Source organism: Megalopta genalis, chromosome 2, assembly GCF_051020955.1.
Source record: "Megalopta genalis isolate 19385.01 chromosome 2, iyMegGena1_principal, whole genome shotgun sequence".
NCBI classification, from domain to species: Eukaryota; Metazoa; Arthropoda; class Insecta; order Hymenoptera; family Halictidae; genus Megalopta; species Megalopta genalis.
The window spans coordinates 13,515,958-13,534,970 of NC_135014.1; the positions used below are offsets into that span (position 1 = coordinate 13,515,958).

The 19,013-nt window shown below is 43.5% G+C and overlaps 1 protein-coding gene across 2 annotated transcripts in view; it reads left to right on the plus strand.

Moving 5' to 3' along the window:
* The window catches only part of LOC117219259 (uncharacterized), a 251,012-nt gene that overhangs the window by 222,226 nt on the left and 9,773 nt on the right, over positions 1 to 19,013 (plus strand). Inside the window, exons 7-11 of one of the 2 annotated variants that reach the window (XR_013032648.1) lie at positions 5,499 to 5,589; positions 8,674 to 9,141; positions 10,065 to 10,515; positions 11,105 to 12,412; positions 13,355 to 13,697. Coding sequence is in view for 1 of the 2 variants with exons in the window: in XM_076518560.1 (XP_076374675.1) it covers positions 10,304 to 10,515; positions 11,105 to 12,412; positions 13,355 to 13,697 (1,863 nt within the window). In the remaining variant the exon portion in view is untranslated. Of the gene's footprint in view, positions 1 to 5,498; positions 5,590 to 8,673; positions 9,142 to 10,064; positions 10,516 to 11,104; positions 12,413 to 13,354; positions 13,698 to 19,013 lie in introns of those variants that run through there. The other variant, XM_076518560.1, reaches the window with a different exon arrangement.

Below are 19,013 nucleotides of genomic sequence, written 5' to 3' on the forward strand. Positions count from 1 at the left end.
CTGTACTAAAAAAAAGTGCACTTTTTTTTTTAATTTATCAAATACAAACTTGAATAACGTGAAAATTCTTTTAAAATATAATGTAACAATTTTTAGTGCCGCCTTAGAGTCGCCAATCGAGTGCAAAGGATTAACACGCTGTTGTGGGTAACAGGTGAAGTTTTACTCGTGCTTAACGGTAGAAATTCGGTGAATTTTTAAAAAAATCCACTTTCTGAGGAACATTTAATATTTGCAAAACTGAGAGAGAGAGAGAGACAATAAGATTTTGATAAGAAGTATACAACGAGGATTTTTAGGATTTCGCAGAGGAATTCTTTCAAATATCTAACGAATAAACACCCAGAGAAATCTAGAAACGAGTACCATCTCTTCGGTATCTTTTGATCCTGCAAATCGTCCTCTATACAGCGTATTTGCAGCGTCAGTGGTCGCAAGATCGAAACAAAAAGTTCGCGCAACGAATCCCATTTGCCGGCCAGTTACGGCAATTAACGGAAGCGTTCGCAGTCAACGGAGAAATTTCTTAGAAGCCCGTTTAAGCACCATCAAGGAGAATCAAGGGTGGACCAGTGACAAAAACGCTGGAGTGTCCAGGATCCAATTGTCGCGGCAATTGCGGATCCTGGAGCTGAAACGCCGCGCCGCGCCGCCGTGTTAAGAATACCGAATTAGCCGGCAGAGTGCGTCCTTTGTGCGCTTTTCTCTGGTCAAGCGACCACGACAATGAAACCAAGGTTCGACGATCATTCTCTGCCATCCGAAGACACGATCCTCGCACTTGTTCGATTACTCGAGATCGTTTCTGTCCCTTGAACCTCCGATGGCTCGGAGTCTGGTGACCAGATCCTTCGAAAATTAGGAAAGACTTGGGAAGGTTCCGGAAATTTGCTGATTAGAGTGAATTGGATGACTGATACGAGCTTCAGAAATACCATTACTGTCTTCTTGAACTATTTTCTTCTCGGTAAATTGTTATTATTATTATTATTTATTAATTACGCGAGCAAAATACCCTTTAGATTACAGAATGTATTATACAGGGTATCCTAAAATCAATCAAAGTGTATGGTATCCGCAGTCTACATACAATTAACGTTTAAGTCACTCTTATTTCTATGTCTAATCGTTGCAAATTATTTCTTAGAACAATCGCCAAATAGATGGTCTACTATAGACGTCTAATTGCACACATTTCGATCACTGTAGAAATTCGAAATGGGATAAAAGGAACCTGCGCTCGGATTTTAATTTCCGAATGGTATCCCTGGAGGATCGGATCAAGTCGATTGCAAGAGGATTCGGTTTCCATAGAAGAACGATTACTCGAATTCTCGAGATTCTGCCGTTGAAAGCGAATCTACCGTGATTCGTTGACATTGCCACGGGGTCGTGGCACGAAACGGTGTGTTTTGTGCGTGCGACAGGAACAAATCGGACAAACGTCGTCCCCACGGTCGGGCCATGGGAAAGAACGCGGGACCATTGTCTCTGCGCCGATAAAGGACAGCTCGCCGCGGCGAGCCCGGCATTTATCATCTTGCCACATTTTATTCGCTCGATCGTTCCCAGGGAACTTTCCCGTTTGTACCCGACACGGTGCTCTCTGCCGCTTCGCCGAGTTATTGTTCATCGAACGAATTTTCCGAAGATGAAATGGTCCCTCTGCTCCGGGGCTGCCAGAATCCCTTCCTCAATGATTTTCATGATCCGATGATACCGTTATTCATTGATATTATCCTTTATTTATTTGCACCTATTATTTAAATCGGTTTCTGTCACTTTACCGGCAGTTATTTCATCGACACCTTAAAATTGAGAGAAATAAGGATTTTGCAAATTCACTGTTTAAAAATGGAACAATGCCACTATATTGGTTTATCGATCGAAAGATCCTATGACAAAGAAGCGTTTGTACCGCATAATTCAATTTCAATGAAACGTGAACTTACACCGATTGGCTTCAGAACCGTCCGTTTACTTAACATCGGATTAGATGTTAAACACTTTATCAATCATGGAAGAATGATATTAGTCGCTTTAACGTCACAGTAAAATAACCACAAAGGTTTGAAACCACTGATCGAACACGTTGTTCAAAACAAATTCACAAATGCTGCTTAATTTTCAACAATTTGCTACCGCGTCGTTCACAATTTTCTAGTTTATGCAATAATATTGAAGATGTCTTTCCCTTTCTAAATTGCATTAACGATGCATAAAACACGTTGGACTCGATAATACGCTTTAACAACGAAGATAAGCGGCGAAACTGATGCTGTCGCGAGTGAAATAAATCGTTTCAGTTTGTACGAGACTGTTCGAATTGCTGGTTCAGCGTTGAAAATACAAAATCGTCGCCGGTAGTTTCAGCAGAAACTGCCCCGAAAATCTCGAGCCGGTGAATCAACAAAATCGGAGCTTCGAGGAGGGGTTGGCCAGGTCGAATCGACGCGGGCAAGAGTGAATAAAAAGGAACAGGTTGATCTTTATTAGAGGAGAAGGCAAAGTGGAGTCCGCCGGAAAGAGAAGACGGACAGAAAGGGGATGAAGAATGGCGCGGGGGTGGTGTGCAAGGTTTTATTGGAGTCACGGAAAGTCGAGAACAGAGAGAGAGATTTACTTTGATTTGTGTTAGATGAGCCAGTTCGAGCCGGGATTTGCATCGGAGGAAGGTAAAAGGAAGATTGGTAGGTGTGTCAGTTTTTACATCGTCGCGAAAAAGCTTCGGAGAGGCAAGAGACAGAGGGAGAGAGAGAGAGAGAGAGAGAAAGAGAGAAAAATCACAGGAAAAGAGGGAGAGAAGATCGCGTTGTAATAATAGAAAGCAGAGACGAAAGCTTTTTACGTCGGAGACGTAAAGATAAACCTCAATGCAGAAAATACCGAGAGAGGAGCAGTCGATTTTTATTAAAAGGAACAAAGCTGCTTGCGCAAAAACCATATAAAAAAAAAGGCTGAATAGCGAAACCGGTTCGTGAAATATGATATTTTAGGCTGAGAGGACTGAGAGGAGAAGGGTTTTTTATCGAGCGAGCGGAGGGCTCTCGCGGAATCGGCCGCGAGAGACTCATTAATTTTTATTAAAGAGCTCTGGAGTATTAAAGAGACAAGACGAAGGCCGCGGATTTTCAGGGCGAACATGGAACAAGGGAGCTGTTCATCTTAATGCCACTGATTTACGATTATCCGGGCTCACGAGAGGTCGACACAAAATTACCGAAGCAAATAGCGAATAGATCGTCGATCAATTTGCTGAATAAAAATCGCGGATTCTTTTCTCTATTTAATTGCGTGCATCGAGTCGTTACGCTGTCCTTGAAGTTTTCACGATTTCTGATATTATTGTACACTGGACATTCTATTAGGATGTGCTTAACTGTAAGCTCGGTGTTACAGTTGTTTCTTATTTTTTCTGTCGTTCCAAGTAACACCGAATTTTTAAAAAGGCATTTTAGTCATCGTCTGGTAGACCAGTCCCTCTATCATCTAAAAAAAAATTCAAGTCATTTAGTTGAATTTCTAAAAAGTTTCGAAAGGTGTTCGAACACTTTTGAATGTATCCATTCTCTCTTGGTTTCACTTATGCCGAATATTTTTTGCTAAAACTTTCTGAGCATCCTCAAATGGGATTTCAATATTGTCGTGTTTACTTTCGCAGAGGGTCATATTCCACTTTCTGTATATAACTCGATAACAAATTTCTGCTTCAACTTTCCGTGCGGAACGAAAACGAGCGATAGACAGAGAACAGATTTAGCTGATTGAACTTGACCCGAGCCGACATCGTCTGCGGATCCCACGCAACAAAGTTCCGTGTGTAGCAGGTTGCAGGTGTAGGTAGCGCCAGCACGCCACCAGAAGCCATCGCCGCGGTCGTTAATGATCGCCGAGCCGCATATTTTCCTGGCTCGGGAAAATATTCCGTCGCTGAGAGTGTATATTCGCGACGAACGTTCGAGCGCATAAAAACCTGGGGGAGAACCGCGGTGCGGCGACGCGGAACCACGCTGAAAATTCGCGCTCGGGTTGCCGTTTCGCGAACGCGTCGGTAAACGTTCGTTAAGCGGTTCGCATTTTCTATATCGACGATTTATTAATTTCGCTTTCGAACCGGCGACGCGACGGTCTCATCGGCACTTCTACACGGTGCTTGTGTAATCATGCCGCAATCCGAGCCAATTCCAGACAGGCGGAAATTGAATACGCGAACGCGTCGGTCCTTCCGATCTTTCCAGCAGAGATTTTTAACCTGGACGCGGTATATTAGAGCTGGAAAATTTATGCTGCCGTTTATTTTTTTTTTTTTTTTTTTTGACGTGGAAGTAAAATCATTTCTGTAGAAATTGGCAAGTGCACGCGTTTCCAGAGGGTGTTGGCGTGTACTTATTTAGTGGTTGAGTTGGGCGGAATTAATTTGGTTTCTAGAGAGCTTTAGAATTTCAGAGGTTTTTTTTAATGCTCGCATATTTTAGTCGGAAAATCTAGTACGTGGTTCTCTATCTTGAAATTGAAAACTGAAAATTGAAGTTTATTCAAGGTGCTCTGTTAGCGTGGTCTTATTTACCGGTTGGGTTGTGTGCAATTAATTTTAATTTTTCGACTGTCTAAATTGCTTCAGAATTTTTTAATGCGTACTCAAAGCTTGAGATCTATTTAAAGAATGAATAAATTTTCGTAAAACTTGACGAACGAGTTTGAGCATCTATTTAAAAAGTGTTAATATACGTGCACATATTTTTCAGTCGAGCAGCTCGGAAATTGCATTAATTTTTTCAATGCAGACTTCGTAGAACCAGATTGTTGATCGTATTGTTTCTATTTTTAGAGCAGTCTGGAATTTTGTAGAATCGTTTAACGTATATAGAACTTGAAAATAAGACTCGTTTCACGGAAAATCGATAAATGAATAGATTCTTTGCAGGTCGCTTCGAGCGGGATTAAAGCCGTAACTGGCCAGAACGTAAGCAGATTATATGTCAATAATGACAATCCAAATGTAACCGTTCATTTAATTGGTAGTTTCCCTCTGTAATTGTTAATCACAGAACTCGTAATCGAATTAACAGTTATCGTGGAATCGTGATCAGCAGTGCGCGATCGGATTACCTATTGTCCCCGCCGCTTGTAGCTGGAAATGTTCCTGTTCCTTTTAACAAGTCATTGATGAATGTGAAATCGTTAAGAAATGTATAAACATTATTCAAAATATATTATATCATATAATTCCATACGTTCAGTTTAACAATGCTTAAAAACACCGTCAGCTATTATAGAAAACTCGTTCACAACTAATTCAACGTCTGCTATTTCTTTTTACAACCAAATCAATACGAACGAATTAATCTGTTACATTAAGATGCGCATTCGAAGTGCATTAAACTGTCCATAATTGTTGTTTCGTCCCAAATATTTCGAGAACAAGTCGAGAGAAGCTGTTGTTAAATTGAACTTGGCACGAATCGCAACACTAATTACATAATTTTCTAATTGATCAGGACGAAGACGAGGTGCGCGAGGAGGTGGAGGAGCTGCTGAACTCGATGAGAGAGATGGCTCAGAAGCTGGACATCCAAAAGAAACTTCTCTGTGAGTACGAACGGACGTGGATAGATCTAATGCGAGCAGCGGCTGCGCGAGATTGCTGCACTCATTAATTCGGCTTCCATTAACCGTCGATCACGATCGATCGATCCGGGTCTCTCGACCGTGAGTCCTCGTCTCGAGCTCGTAAGGGAACAACCGGGTTTGTTTGCTCGGGAAGCGAAACCTCGAATCGCTCTGGGATGCAAGGGAACCGCGCCGTGTTGCTCTCGCTTCGCCGGGATTCATCGATTATCAACTCCACCGACGAGCAATCGCTGCTCTGCGATCCTAGAAACTAGAGACGACTCGGAGCATCGAGAAAACCAAATTTAAATCGGCGGATTGAAAACTAGGTCACTGATTAGACATTTTTCCGCGAAAACTTTGCATCCTCTCGTCTCACAATGGACGTTTACGATGGACTTTATAGGATTTTGTTTCGGTAGTATATGTGTATTTCTTTTTTAAATCGAGTAGATTAATTAAGTAAAATTGGAGTACATTTTATTTGTTGTAGCAGCTGGTGGATATGCCAACGCTTACCGACAAAGGTTAAGAAACTTCAGATATCGTCTTAGTATTAGTATAAGTACACAAATTGAAAGAGTGCTTCGTACACGTCCCAACTTTTGAATTTGATTATCCTGACCGTGGAGGATTCTCGGTGGTCGCGAGGTTCGAGCAACAAGATCGCCAAAAAGCAGACGCTTCTGTAACGGATGTCGCGCTCGCGAGCCCTGGCGTTGTAATTCGCGAACTTAAGAATAAGGGACCTGTTGCGAGCGAGAACGGTAATAATGGAACCGACCCGTTAATTTTCATCCAGCGTGCTCTGCGAGATCTGCGTGCGCGAGCGGAAGAGCAACAAGTATTTAAATTTTCCCGGGTGAAGTTAAAGCGAAGAGGCTTGTCCGCGTGCGATTAGAAAATACGTCGCGGCTGGCGAACAGAAAGAGAGAAAGCCCGTCCCGTCGACGAGTAACGATTCGACGGTGAATAAATTCTGCAGCCGGCCGTTGCTGGCTTTCGCTCGACGATCCTACGAATAAAACGGACAAAACGAAGGAAACGGGCGCGGGACAGGGAGGCGGAGGGAGCTAATCGCGTTCAGCGTTCACTCGGGAATCCAATAAAGCCTCGCAATCGCTCGATTAGCTGAATCGCGCTCGCATTATTGCTTGGTATAATTGCCTCCTGACAATTAGTCCGTCGTATTACTCGGGAATCAACGCGACTCGCTCCTGCGATTGGACTTTCCGCGATTCAATCCGCCCAGAGAACGCCGATCGACCGTTTTTCGCCAGATTCTACCCTTGTTCGATTGCTTCCGGTTCTTGCGCCCTTCATTCTTGTTGGTCTGACCCGATGGGACGGGAAATGTGATCGAGGGCCGAGTAGCTGTGAATTGTCTTGTTTTTTCGGGCAATTGCGCGTTCATAAATTGGTGGATGAAGGAACTGCTAAACTGCTGGGTCAAAAGATGAAAAAGAATTTTAAACGCGTATTTTTGTTCTAACGATGCTCCTTTAGAAATTTTTATATTTTATTTTTGCGCGTAAAATAAATGTACCTCGGACAGAAAAAAATAACATTTAGAGCAATCTTTCTTACATGAATTCAAAATGTCTCTTAACACGGTCGCCTAGGATCGTCACGCGTGTGCGACAACCATGAGTTTGTATTTCGGGTAAAGAACATCGAATGAATTTTGTGGATACAATCATTTAAAATTGTAACACGTAGCATGATGTTTAGAGAATTTACAGCTTCTCATTGATAAACATTATTTCTAATACATTTTTCTAATGCAGAGCTCTCTTATGTCAAGATTTATTGATACAGAAACATCTTGTTATCTTAAAATCTCATTCAAGTTCTGTAGTAGGTGATAACGCGTCTACATAATACAATGGTCAGATGATAGAACGCTTCGAGTCCAAGTTTCCTCTAATTATCATTATTGTTACGATTATTTAGTTTATAGTAAATTCTCGCGTATAAAATTGTTAATTGAAAAAAGAAACAGATGATTTTGACCCCTCCGGTAGAAGCAGGTATACGTCACTCTTGGGTAGTTCTAACGTTAATATATTCTCGAGAGTAGTTTGTGAGAAATTAGCGACATTCTAGCAGCTCGGCAGATAGCGAAAGACAAACGGCTGGCCCATTTCTCGATTCCTCGGGACTCTGCCGGGTTCGAGCGTAGGCTGTCTCCGTTAATTCGGTAGTTAACGCGCTTGTCGCCAGCGGTGGTTAATATTTACACGGGGACAGTGAATAATCCGGGAACAAGTTAGTCGGAGCGGGCGTAGAGCGTCGAGGCCGCCGCACCGCGCCGCACCACCTGCCTGGAACACTGCATAAAGAGCTTTGCCGCGGCACGGAGTCGCGTCGTCTTAATCTCCATTACCGGGACAATGCCGCTTTGATAATAGCCATTTGCTACCGTTGACGAATACGAATACACCGAGTTCCATGCCCCGGGCGATCCTCGCGTCGCGACACACAATTTTTTCCGTGAAATTAATCGACGCTGTCCGAAAATCCGCTCGATCGCGCCCGGAACAAAGAAACAGTCCGAACGTTGGAGAAATTTTTGTTCCGAATCGAAAACCTCTGCTCGCGTGGAATAAACGTTGATCCTGTATTGTGTACCGTTCCCGATCGGGAATTTAAAGACGTAAATTAAAAATACGAAGACGTCGAAAAAAATTTAATAATATTCTTACATTGTGTTCAGCTTAAAAAAGAAGTTAAAAGACACGATGTATTTTGATTTAATTTCTGTTCCTTAGAAATGTCCCATCTCGCCGTGGAACATTTTTATTTTCCATAAAGATCAACAGTATAGTAATTAGCCCTTTCGCTGCCGTTGGTGCTTCGAAAATTTGCCGTTGATGCTACACCGGCCGCTGGCAAATTAAATCGTAGGCAAACTCTATCCAATTAAAACGACGCAGGCTCGCGGAAAATGTTCTCGTTTTCAACGTAGACCGCGTTTGCATCTGCCGCCCTATACCGTGCACTCGGCAGCAAAATCAATCGCAGCGAAAGGGTATGTTTGACGAATCGTTCGTTTGGAATTAGTGACAAAGTTGGAGAACGCGACGAAGCTGCTGGAGCAATATTACAAGACCCGGTCGACGTCGTACCCCCCGACGGTCGCGTCGTCCTTGGACTCGCGTAAATTGCGCAAGAGGTCCAAGAAGAAGAAAAAGAAGCTGACCGCGTTGACGCCGGCTCCGGCGACGCCGCCTTTGTTGACCACCACCGAGACGTCGTGACAAACGACGCCCGTTCAATGGCACCTCGTCGCTGAAAGGCTGTTCGGCCCGCACTGGCAGCAGCAGGATCCGCTGGCGGTGGACCCCGAGAACGGTCCGAGGATCTCGCCGAGCTTTCGGGATCTGATTGAACGGAACAAGTCGAGGAGCCACGCGAAGAACGCCTTCCCCTCGGTCGAGAGGAAGTCCGCGTTCGGGCAGCTCGATGGTCTGGAAGCTGGTCGCGTACAAGGGCTCAGGGATTTCGGGAACCTGTTAGATAGATCCTCAGGTAAACCATTCGACGCTCTCCTGCCGGTAATCTTCCGCACAAAGGCGCCAATTTTGTCCAAGTCGTCCCTTTTCTTCCTTTGACTTTAATCCGGGAGAAAATTGCGTCTTTCAACTGGCGTTCGTAGCCGGTTTCACAAGTCGCCTTTGATTGCGATTGCTACTGTATAGATTGCGGTTCGTGTGCACGTGTCCGATTGGTGGAAATATTTATTGCTTAGTTATCGATGCGATATTCTGTTGTCGCGCGTGTCCGTCACGCCAGGTGTTCAATTTTCAACGGAATTTGCACTAGACAGCGAAATTAAAGCATCGGTCAGTTTTGCCCGGAAAATTGTCGATCTTCGAACAGCCGTAACTCCGTTAAAAGCTATCGCGAAATTATGACTTTTATTTTAAATGAAATATTCACGCGATGCCTTATTTTTATATATTAGTTTATATATCAATCTACAAGGTATCCCGTAATTATGTTAACACTCGGAAGGGGTCATTTGAAGTAACATTATTAACGAAAAACAGTGACCAATCAGAGGCGAGCGCGGGAATTGCAAGATGGTCCGAATATTGATATATTCTTGTTGATATATTCTAGCTCATACCGATACATCGACACATCGATATGTTGATTCTTTGATCAATCGATCAACAGATATAGTATTCGATTAATCTCGTTGAATGTACATACATATACACCGTCCCATGTACGCATCGATTCATTGATATACTGGCACGCCGAATAGTTCCTCGGCACATCGATATATCGATCCCCTGACAGACTAATCAATCGATGTATTGTTCCGTCGATCTTGGTGCATGCACCTTCGGCGAACGAACCCAGCAAACTCTATGACGCAGTCTCTCGAATAATGAGGACACTTCTAGCACTTCGGAACTTGAATAGGCAATTAATCGACTTTACAGACGGGGGACGCATACCGGATTACGAGGCGATCGACTCATACCCTCGGCGGCTGCGATACAATCAACTGTCTCCGGTGTCGAGGAACTTTCTGCGCAGACAGGAGGAGGATTATCCGAGCGACTTCGGCCTGCAGTCGGACGGTTTCGCCAGGAGCCAAGAGTACGAGCCGGCAGCTCGCGATTTCCCCGCGAGCAGAAGCTGGCCGGATATCTCGTACAAGTACGGTCCACCTTGGAACATGGAGGAGCGGCCGTTGATGCCGTTCGGCTCTGAGAAATGGCCCTGGAGGCAGCCGCAGGCCGAGGCAAAGTACTGGGCTCAGCGAAGCAAGTTCCTGCCCCTAGAGAAAAGCTACTGGTCGCCGTTGATCAACGAGGACCCCGAGGAACTTTCCGAGCCCGAGAAGATGCAGCCGCCGCCAAGGGTTCATCATTCCTGGGACAGAAACAGGTCGGTCCGATTTTTAATACGAATGGAACTTTGATCCTCTATTGTATGCTCTTTGACGACAGCTAACATGCAAAGAAAACAGACAAAAAATATGGAAACGGTATCATTTAACGATTTTGATGACTGTTCACGCACGGGAACTTCGCACGCGCATAAGTTGATCTCGTATGAAAATCAGAATATGATACCGATTTATCGATATTCGGACATGCCTTTGCATTTTTATTCGAATACAGATGACTCTATCTTAAAGTAGACACTTCGAGCTTTCATTCGATCCCAATAATGGTAAACAATTCTCGCAGAAATGCGACTTAAAATCGATTAAAAGCGATCTCTTTTAAGTGAAATCACTTTTCATTCAGTTATCAATTTCGGTTTATTAATTTCTAAACAACGATCTCGATCTTTTTTTCGAAGCTGAATCATCCTATCTTAAAGCAGACACTTGCAGCTTCGATTCGAGCACTCTGTAACCGGCGGTTCAGCTTCCTAAGAAATTTGTCAGCTCAGTGAACATAGGCGCCCGATAGGCGAACTAGTTCCTAACCACGAAATAACAAGCCGGTCTCTGAAACTTGCCGAACAGATCTTCCTGGCCAATGGACAACAGCTTGAAGGTCTACGCGCCCTGGGATCAGTCCGAAAGATCGATGAAACACTACGACCACAATGAACCGAACCTCGGGTCCTGGGAGAAGTCGAACAACCACACAGACCCCAACCGATCCTCGAAGCACGAGGCGAAACAGAAGATAGTGCTGCCTCAGATTACAATGAAGACATGGAACAGCTTAACTTCGGATCCGGCAACGTGGCCTCACAAGTTGCCGGGCGCAAAACCGTGGCCGAAGGACGAGAACGGAAAGTCGTACAACCCTAACGCGGACCTGGTGAAGAAGCTAGGCTTGGACAAGCAGGACAACGGCTCCTGGTCGAAGGAGGAATCCGAGAAATCGAACTCTGATAAGAAATCGAACGATGACAAGAGCAGACTGTTCGGTTCGAAGGAGGCGTCGAAGGAGGAGGAGCTCTCTCGTCCCGAATCCTTCGACCACAAGAAGCCCGGCAGCGAGAGGAGCAACTTCAGCGACTATAAAACGAAGCCCAACGATTCTTCGAAGTCCTGGACTATTCTGGAGGAAGGCAAGAGCCGAAAAGACTGGGCCAAATCTGAGACACTTCAAAACGATGACGCGGGTGCTTGGAGGAGGAAGCACGAGGAGAAGGCGACTTGGAGCAACGAGCCGCCTGCGTCCTTGCCTAAGATCCAGTCCGTGGGTGCCTGGGTGATGTCGGCCGACCAATCCACGTGGAAGCCTTACCAGATGAAGCCTGTGGAGTCCACCTCGGGCAATTCCGCCCGCAGATGGTCCAAGACGAAGGACAAGTGGCCAGGCAAAGGGTCTTGGGCGGACAAGGTGAACGACTCCTGGATGGATCGCGACGAGCAGAGCTTGTGGCCAGAGAAAAACGTCGCCGAGATCTGGAAGTCCAGCAAGTCGGGCTCCTGGTTCTCCAAGACCTCGAAGAACAAGGAGGGAGAGTGGTTGAGCAAGCCGGAGTCGTCCTGGAACGCCAAGCTAGCGGAGAACGAGTCCTGGCCTGCGAAGGCGAACCCTGGATCCTGGTCCAACAGGAACACCAAGGCATGGGGATCGAAGACGACGAACGACGACGTTGCCAAGTTCAATGGAGACTCCTGGCCCGTCAAGCTAAAGGAGGAGTCCTGGAAGAACGGGGATACTTGGCCTAGGAAGTCGACCGAGAGGAATGGCTGGAGCTCGAAGAACAACGAGCTGACGCCTTGGCAGCAGAAGATCAACGACGAGTGGAGCTACGGGAAGAGCAGCACTGGCACCTGGCCGGCCAAGTGGAAGCAGTTTGCGTATCACAGGTAAGCTGCGAGTCTAGAGGATTTTTATGAGAAAATTGACGGCGTCTTTCAAGCATCGAGCACATTGACGTGCACGTTTTGAATTCAAGGATCGCTATACGACGAAAGGTCGTAAAAGTCGACGAAAGGTTCTTAATATTTGAACTGCCCTAACTTCGCGACAAAAAAATCGTAGAGGAATCAATTCCTATTCGTTTTACAGGTTGAAGTCTCCACTTTCACGCACCTCGAGCATCTTTTTGTACACTAAATTTTTCCCACTCAGAATGGGTCATTAACTGGTTAACTGTTCTCGACGAATATTCTCGTCGTAACATGAAATGCTGCCCAAAAACAGCTAACTGATTAAGAAAGATATACTTTGACAGTATGTTTTAAATTATATATTCCATAAAAATGCTGTATTTGAACAAAATCTGACGAAAATCAAACATATATAGCATAATTACAGTAACTTAAGCACTTTTCAAAGAGATTGTCACAGCTAACTGGACCAAATCGCTCATCGAACATTTTATAAGTACAGATGACCTCGCGAAGCTCAAAGAATTCTGTTCGCGACTGAAATCGCGATGAATATAAAGATCGAAGTCTCCCCTTTACAAAGACATCTGGAAACCTCGCTTACGTCTCTTTATCGCCGTTTTTACTCAACTTCGAACGAAAAGTCTGCCACCGTTGCAACGATCCCCTTGAAACTTCTATAAAATGGCGAAAAAGTCGTGGATCGATTTTTTGAACGTTGTTGTAAAGAGGAAACTTAAATCTTGATATGGTGCGACTGTTCGTATCGTAAAAAAAATCTTCCAAAGTCCGTAGAGAAATTTTAATCGGTCGTAAATATTCGAAAGAATGAAAACTGTTGCGTTTGGCGATTGAAACAAGTTCGTACAAGAACGAACGAAATCCACCAATATAAATAAATGCTTTTGGGCTTCATAGGGTGACTGCGATGCCGATTTCGAAGCCAGGCACGACAGCGGACGCGTCTTCGGCGAAGTCGAAGAACGCGTTCGTCGCTGTGTCAGCTGTCTCTTCTCAGAAGTCTCCGGGCAACGAGTGGAGGAAGACGGAGGACGACAACAGGAGCGAGAACTCGAGATCGGAGGATCAGGACCGTAATCAACTGCAGGTGGGTCTGGAGCGACCCATCTACGCCTGGAAGAAGGACGCCGAGACCAGGACGGGTTCGACGAAAGGAAACAGCACCGACCCGCTGGAGAACGAGCTGGAGGCACTCAGGCAAATAGACTTCTGGTCCTCGTACAAAGAAAACGACGCTGAGGTGAGCTTGATCGCGTTTCATTAAATTGCATCCGCGAGCTGCACGCATCCTCGGCCCTCCACCGACCTCCCCTCCTCGACATTTAATTGAATCTATTCCCGGTGAATTAATATTGGGCGCACGCGAACTAATTCGCCGGTGAAAGTTCGCGGTGGGTTGCGATGCTGCGCGGTCGAGTTTTAAGGTGATTGGATGGCCGGCGCACGTGTGCAACCGAGACCTCCTTGCATCGGAATTGGAAACCGAGGTCCTTCACGCTACCGACCGCTCCGCTTCCGGTTCGATCGATTTCAAACGTCCCCGCGAAAAATTCAATTAAGCCACGCCGCACTGGTACCTTTCCCGAAAAGCTGGCCGAAGTGCAATTTTCGAAGTACACAGGATGTCCAGAAAGGTTGGGGCCGAACTGAAACTACAGTGGTCCACTAAAGCGTTCGTTTGAAAATGCGATAACTTTTTTGAAAGTGGACTAAGTGACTTGAAACGTCTTGACAATGACCGAAATGTCTTTTTTAAATTTTGCTATTACTTGGAGCGAGAACAAAAAATAATAACTCTCATTTTTTAACTTTTTTACCTGAGCCTATGACGAAAATTTAAAAAATGTCTTTCGTAGATCTCGGTAATTTATATGCAAGCTGAAGAAAAATCGCTAATCATACATATATATATATATGATGAATTTTGCATACAAGCGATGCAAAATATTTTGAATTAAATCTTGTGCTTTTCACCTCGATATACCCTAAATCGTTGTCATATTAATAACGTAATTATTGAGAAAAAGCTGTAATAGTCATCAAAAGTCCTGTATTAACAAGATTCTTGACTCAATACGGGTCACAGATCGAACTTTACTCGAGTCTAATGAGGGAGATAAGATTTTGATGCCAAGTACATGACGAGGACTTATAGGATTTCATAGAGAGATTCGTTCAAATATACAAACGAAATTAAAAGACATTAAATTTTCCTGTCCACGACACTGTTAAAGATGTTGAAATTAAGATGGTGATATTAAATTTTACATTCTAATTGTACAATTATAGAAAGAAATTTTATAATTGTATAATTATAAAAAGTAAAATAAAAACAGTGCTTGTGTCAATGGTGTCCGGTTTTCCATTTTTAATTTTATATTTCTGATGACATATTCAACTTCAGCAACCTAAGCAACACAAGAGACCTGATTTTCAAAAACAAATCCTACGAATTTACGAATCGCGGCCAATTTTCTGGGGAAATATATCACTGTATGCCGTTCGAGGAGCGTTGCAACCGGCTCGCCGGGCGACTCGGGTTTCGGTCGACGTGCAATAGAAAAGCGAGAAAAAATCGTACGTTGAATTTTGAAGCGTCGTTGGAAAGGAAAAACTTCTAGCTTTGAGTCCGCGGTGGTTAGAGTCCCGCAGAAAATTTGTTGAGCTCCACAGAGACGTCTGCATCTGCATGATTTTCCTGGTGAAAAAAGCACCGTGGAAAAAAAACGAGATAGGGGAGTGAAAAATGTGTGATGAAACGGCAACAAAAAATCGTACGTTACTTCCATCGGTGACATTGGAAAAGGGAGACTTCAAGCTCGGAGTCCGTGGTGGTTTCGGTCCTGGAAATATTTTTCAAGCCCTGTAGAGTCGTTCGAAACTGTCTAACTTTTCAGAAAAGTTAAATGACTCGGAGGAGCGAAAAAGTTGCGACAGATCGAAAGAAAAATTCGTCGACCAAATTTTCTGATTTTATTATAAGGAAAAGACTGCATTCTTCAAATATCCGATGGTGTAAGTCGAAGTAAAAATCTCGTCTGATCTAAATTCGTCAAATGTTCATGGAGAAACGCACTGTGTCCATTTGCACAAGTTCCCATTTTTTTCGCCAATTTTCAGGAAGAAAGAACATCTTTAGAAAATAAACCATTAAACGCAGTCTTAGGTGGAGGATTGCCCTTTAAAATGTGACCAGATAGACCACCATTCGATCTTCCCTCACGAAGTTACAACAGCTTAAAGTCTCGAGTCTGATATTTGTCATGAGTGGTTAAAACTTTGAAATTGCAATGCCTTTGCAAATTCGATTTGAGTACTTTTCATTATTTGGACGTCTTCGATAGAAAGCCAGAGAGGTTCGCAGATTGCATTTTGTCGGATCGAGGGTCTGGATTATTTATGTGACCCGGTTTCCGTGATACGGAGTCGAATGAAATCTGGACGATGGAGAAATACCGCTGAAGGGACACGTAAGTTTCGAATTAGTTCTGGGCTGAACTGTCTTAAGGGGATTCAGAAGTTCGCAGGAATTAGATCTAGGTTCGATAGAAATACCGTTAAGGGGACAGGGTTCTGGATTACCGGGAGGATTAGGGGGGAACATCGTTGATCCGGACTCTGCTGGCTGAGGCGAATGAAAGAGCCCTGTGGCACTCATTTTCCCTCGGGCTCTCATAATTCGATTAACGCTTCGGTCGATAATCTTCCAAATTGCTGGATCGACCGGCAGGATCTAAGTACTCAGAGTAAAAGAGCAGCAAAAAGAATTTTTTAAAATGCTGAAATTCGTCGTTCATTTTTAATTCTAATTAGTGAAAATCTTGACTTAATATGGAAGGTATCTCAGGAATAAGTGGTCAGAATATCTGAGCTATTGTTGACGGTGAAACCAAAAATGTGCTACAGAAAATTGCATTGTTATTGTCCCTTTGGAAGTTCTCTCTAATTGACGCTCAGCTCAGTTGGAAACAAAAATGGACAATTCGGGAAGAGGAGATACGTCAACAATTATAATACCGAACCGCAAGACCCGAATAATCGTATCTCCTCTTCCCAAATTGTCCATTTTTGTGCGCAATCTGGGCGTCGATTAGGGAAACTGTACTGTATCTACCAGCAACTCGGAGCAAATGCAAAAATTGTGATGTTGCTACGCAAAGTCGTATTGAAACAAAAATGATTATACCGCTGTAAAATTTGATTGGAAATGAATAAAATATCTTGCGTTTTTATTTATGTATTTTACATGATTAGCTTACAGTATGAAAACAAATGCAATTTTTGAAAATAAAAATGAAATAAAAAAATATAGTGTCGGCGACATACGAGTGCAAAGGATTAAGCAAAGAATTTGCAGATCTCTACAAAATTGTAGAAAGTATGATATAATTTGTCCGTAAAGAGATAGGCCACGCTTTGTATTTTTTAACTACGAAGGCAGATGAACTCACACCGATGAGATAATATGTTACAATTCCATTGCCTGGTATTACAATGATACAGTTTATTTCCTGAAATATTAGTATCGTCAACATTGCATCATATTACGCTTCGTTGCACTTTAAAATAATACGATATTCTACGATAAGCCTCGCAGAACATTTCTTCCGGATGTTGGCAGTTAATTTATCAAAGGATGTTTCCCGTCCGGTAAATATATTTCGGCAATCATGATATAATATTACGTATTCCGAACTGCCAGGAGAATTACGCTCAATATTCTGTTTGTTAATACGGTGCTTTGCGGTCGAGTACCATGTCCGTTCCAACCATGATCTCAATTGAATGCTCGCTGAAGCCGATAACGTTTATAATACTGGGAACAAGCTCTCATCAATCGCCTCGTGCACTTTTCGTTCACAGAACAGCGTATATGTGGTCCACATAAAATCTCAATTTCGGTGGCCGTAGTACTGAAAAATCTATTATTCAACCTTCTGCGACAATCTCGTATCATGGAAAATGAATACTAAAAATAAAAATCTAGTAAGCACCGTTAAATTGAAAGTCGCGTGTTACTGCGCGCATGTTACATTTTACTGAAAACAGAATTACGGTTGTTTTTCCACGATCCATCGGCAATTTTTGTCTCAAGGATATTTAAATTGATATTAATAACAGGCTTATCTCGGCTGAATATTCCAGTTATAGATAAATAATGGAGCAAAATCCGAAATAATACACGAGGTTGGTCCATAAATCGGTTGCCGAAATATTTGTGCTGCTTCTAGCGAGCAGATAATATTCGCAAGCGTGCATTGACATTTAAATGAACAATTTGTACGCAAATGAGCGATCCACAGAATTTGAGAAGTGAAACAAAACCATGAAAGTCCAGTAAAAACTAGGTGAATATTCAGTGAATTCCTAATCGAAGAGGAACGAGCAGCGAGCTAAGGAAAGCCTGGTCGCTCGCATCAAAATCCGGAAGTGGACTCCATCGAATGGACCCGGGGGCTGGCTCCATGACCGATTCATCGGATCCAGTCTATCGCGCGTTCCTTCTGACGGCCACGGGAGTTATGGCCGTTCCGAGGCGAAGTTGCGCGGGATTGGATCGCGTAGAAAAGTTCGGCGACGACTGGTCGCACGAGTAAATCACTCGAAGTTCTCTCGACCACGTCACGGAGTTCCCTAACTGCTAATTCAGAAATCAGTGCTATTTTCGGTGCCTTCTTCCGCGATCCGAAATTTAGATCTTGCGGGTTCCGGCTTGCCGAAAACGACAGAACGTGATCGAAGTTTCTCACAATTCATTTTCGAACAGGTCGAACTTCGATTTCGAGAATTTTTTCGGCTTCGACTGCAATGGCCACAGCGGTGACATATATGTAGAATTATTCTACAGACTCTACCGAATACGATGATGTATTTTTTTGTAATATTAGGAGCATTTTATTATGTTTAAATAACTTTTTAAGATAACGGGAACTCCGGACATTTTACGAACCGGGTCGTATTATCTTTAATTGTAATTATTTATTGAAGTAATTAATCGCTTCGTTGCAATCAAACTTCTATTTAACAACCGTTTTGTTGCACATGACATTTTTATTTTCTATAGATTACGCCTATTTTATTTGTCCGATCATTGATTGGCCTCGTATTACTTACAAACTCAAAGGTTGCCACGTTACAAAATTCAGACGACACTGTGAAGTTTGAAAATGTTTCTTCGAGATTCGTCGCAACGTGACCTTGTAAAGGGTAGTCTGCGCTTCACAATGACCTCTCGAAAGTTGGATCTTTTTCCTGGACTTGTTGCATTTTAAATGAAAAGTTTCCCAGAAGGTGACTCTCGCTAAGCATGTTTTTCACTCGAAGTACAATAAAACTGTGAATAAAAAAATCGTAGATCAACTTTCGAGAGCTCGTTATAAAGGGAAAACTTCTCTTTACAGGGTTATGCTGAGACGAACCCGGAGAAAATTTTGTAAACGCCGTAGAGCCCGTTGAATTTTGTACAGTGGCAACTCGAATTTTTAAGTGGTACGATGTCAACCAACGACCAAACAAATAAAATAGGACTACCGAATACGAAATAAAAGCTTCCGCA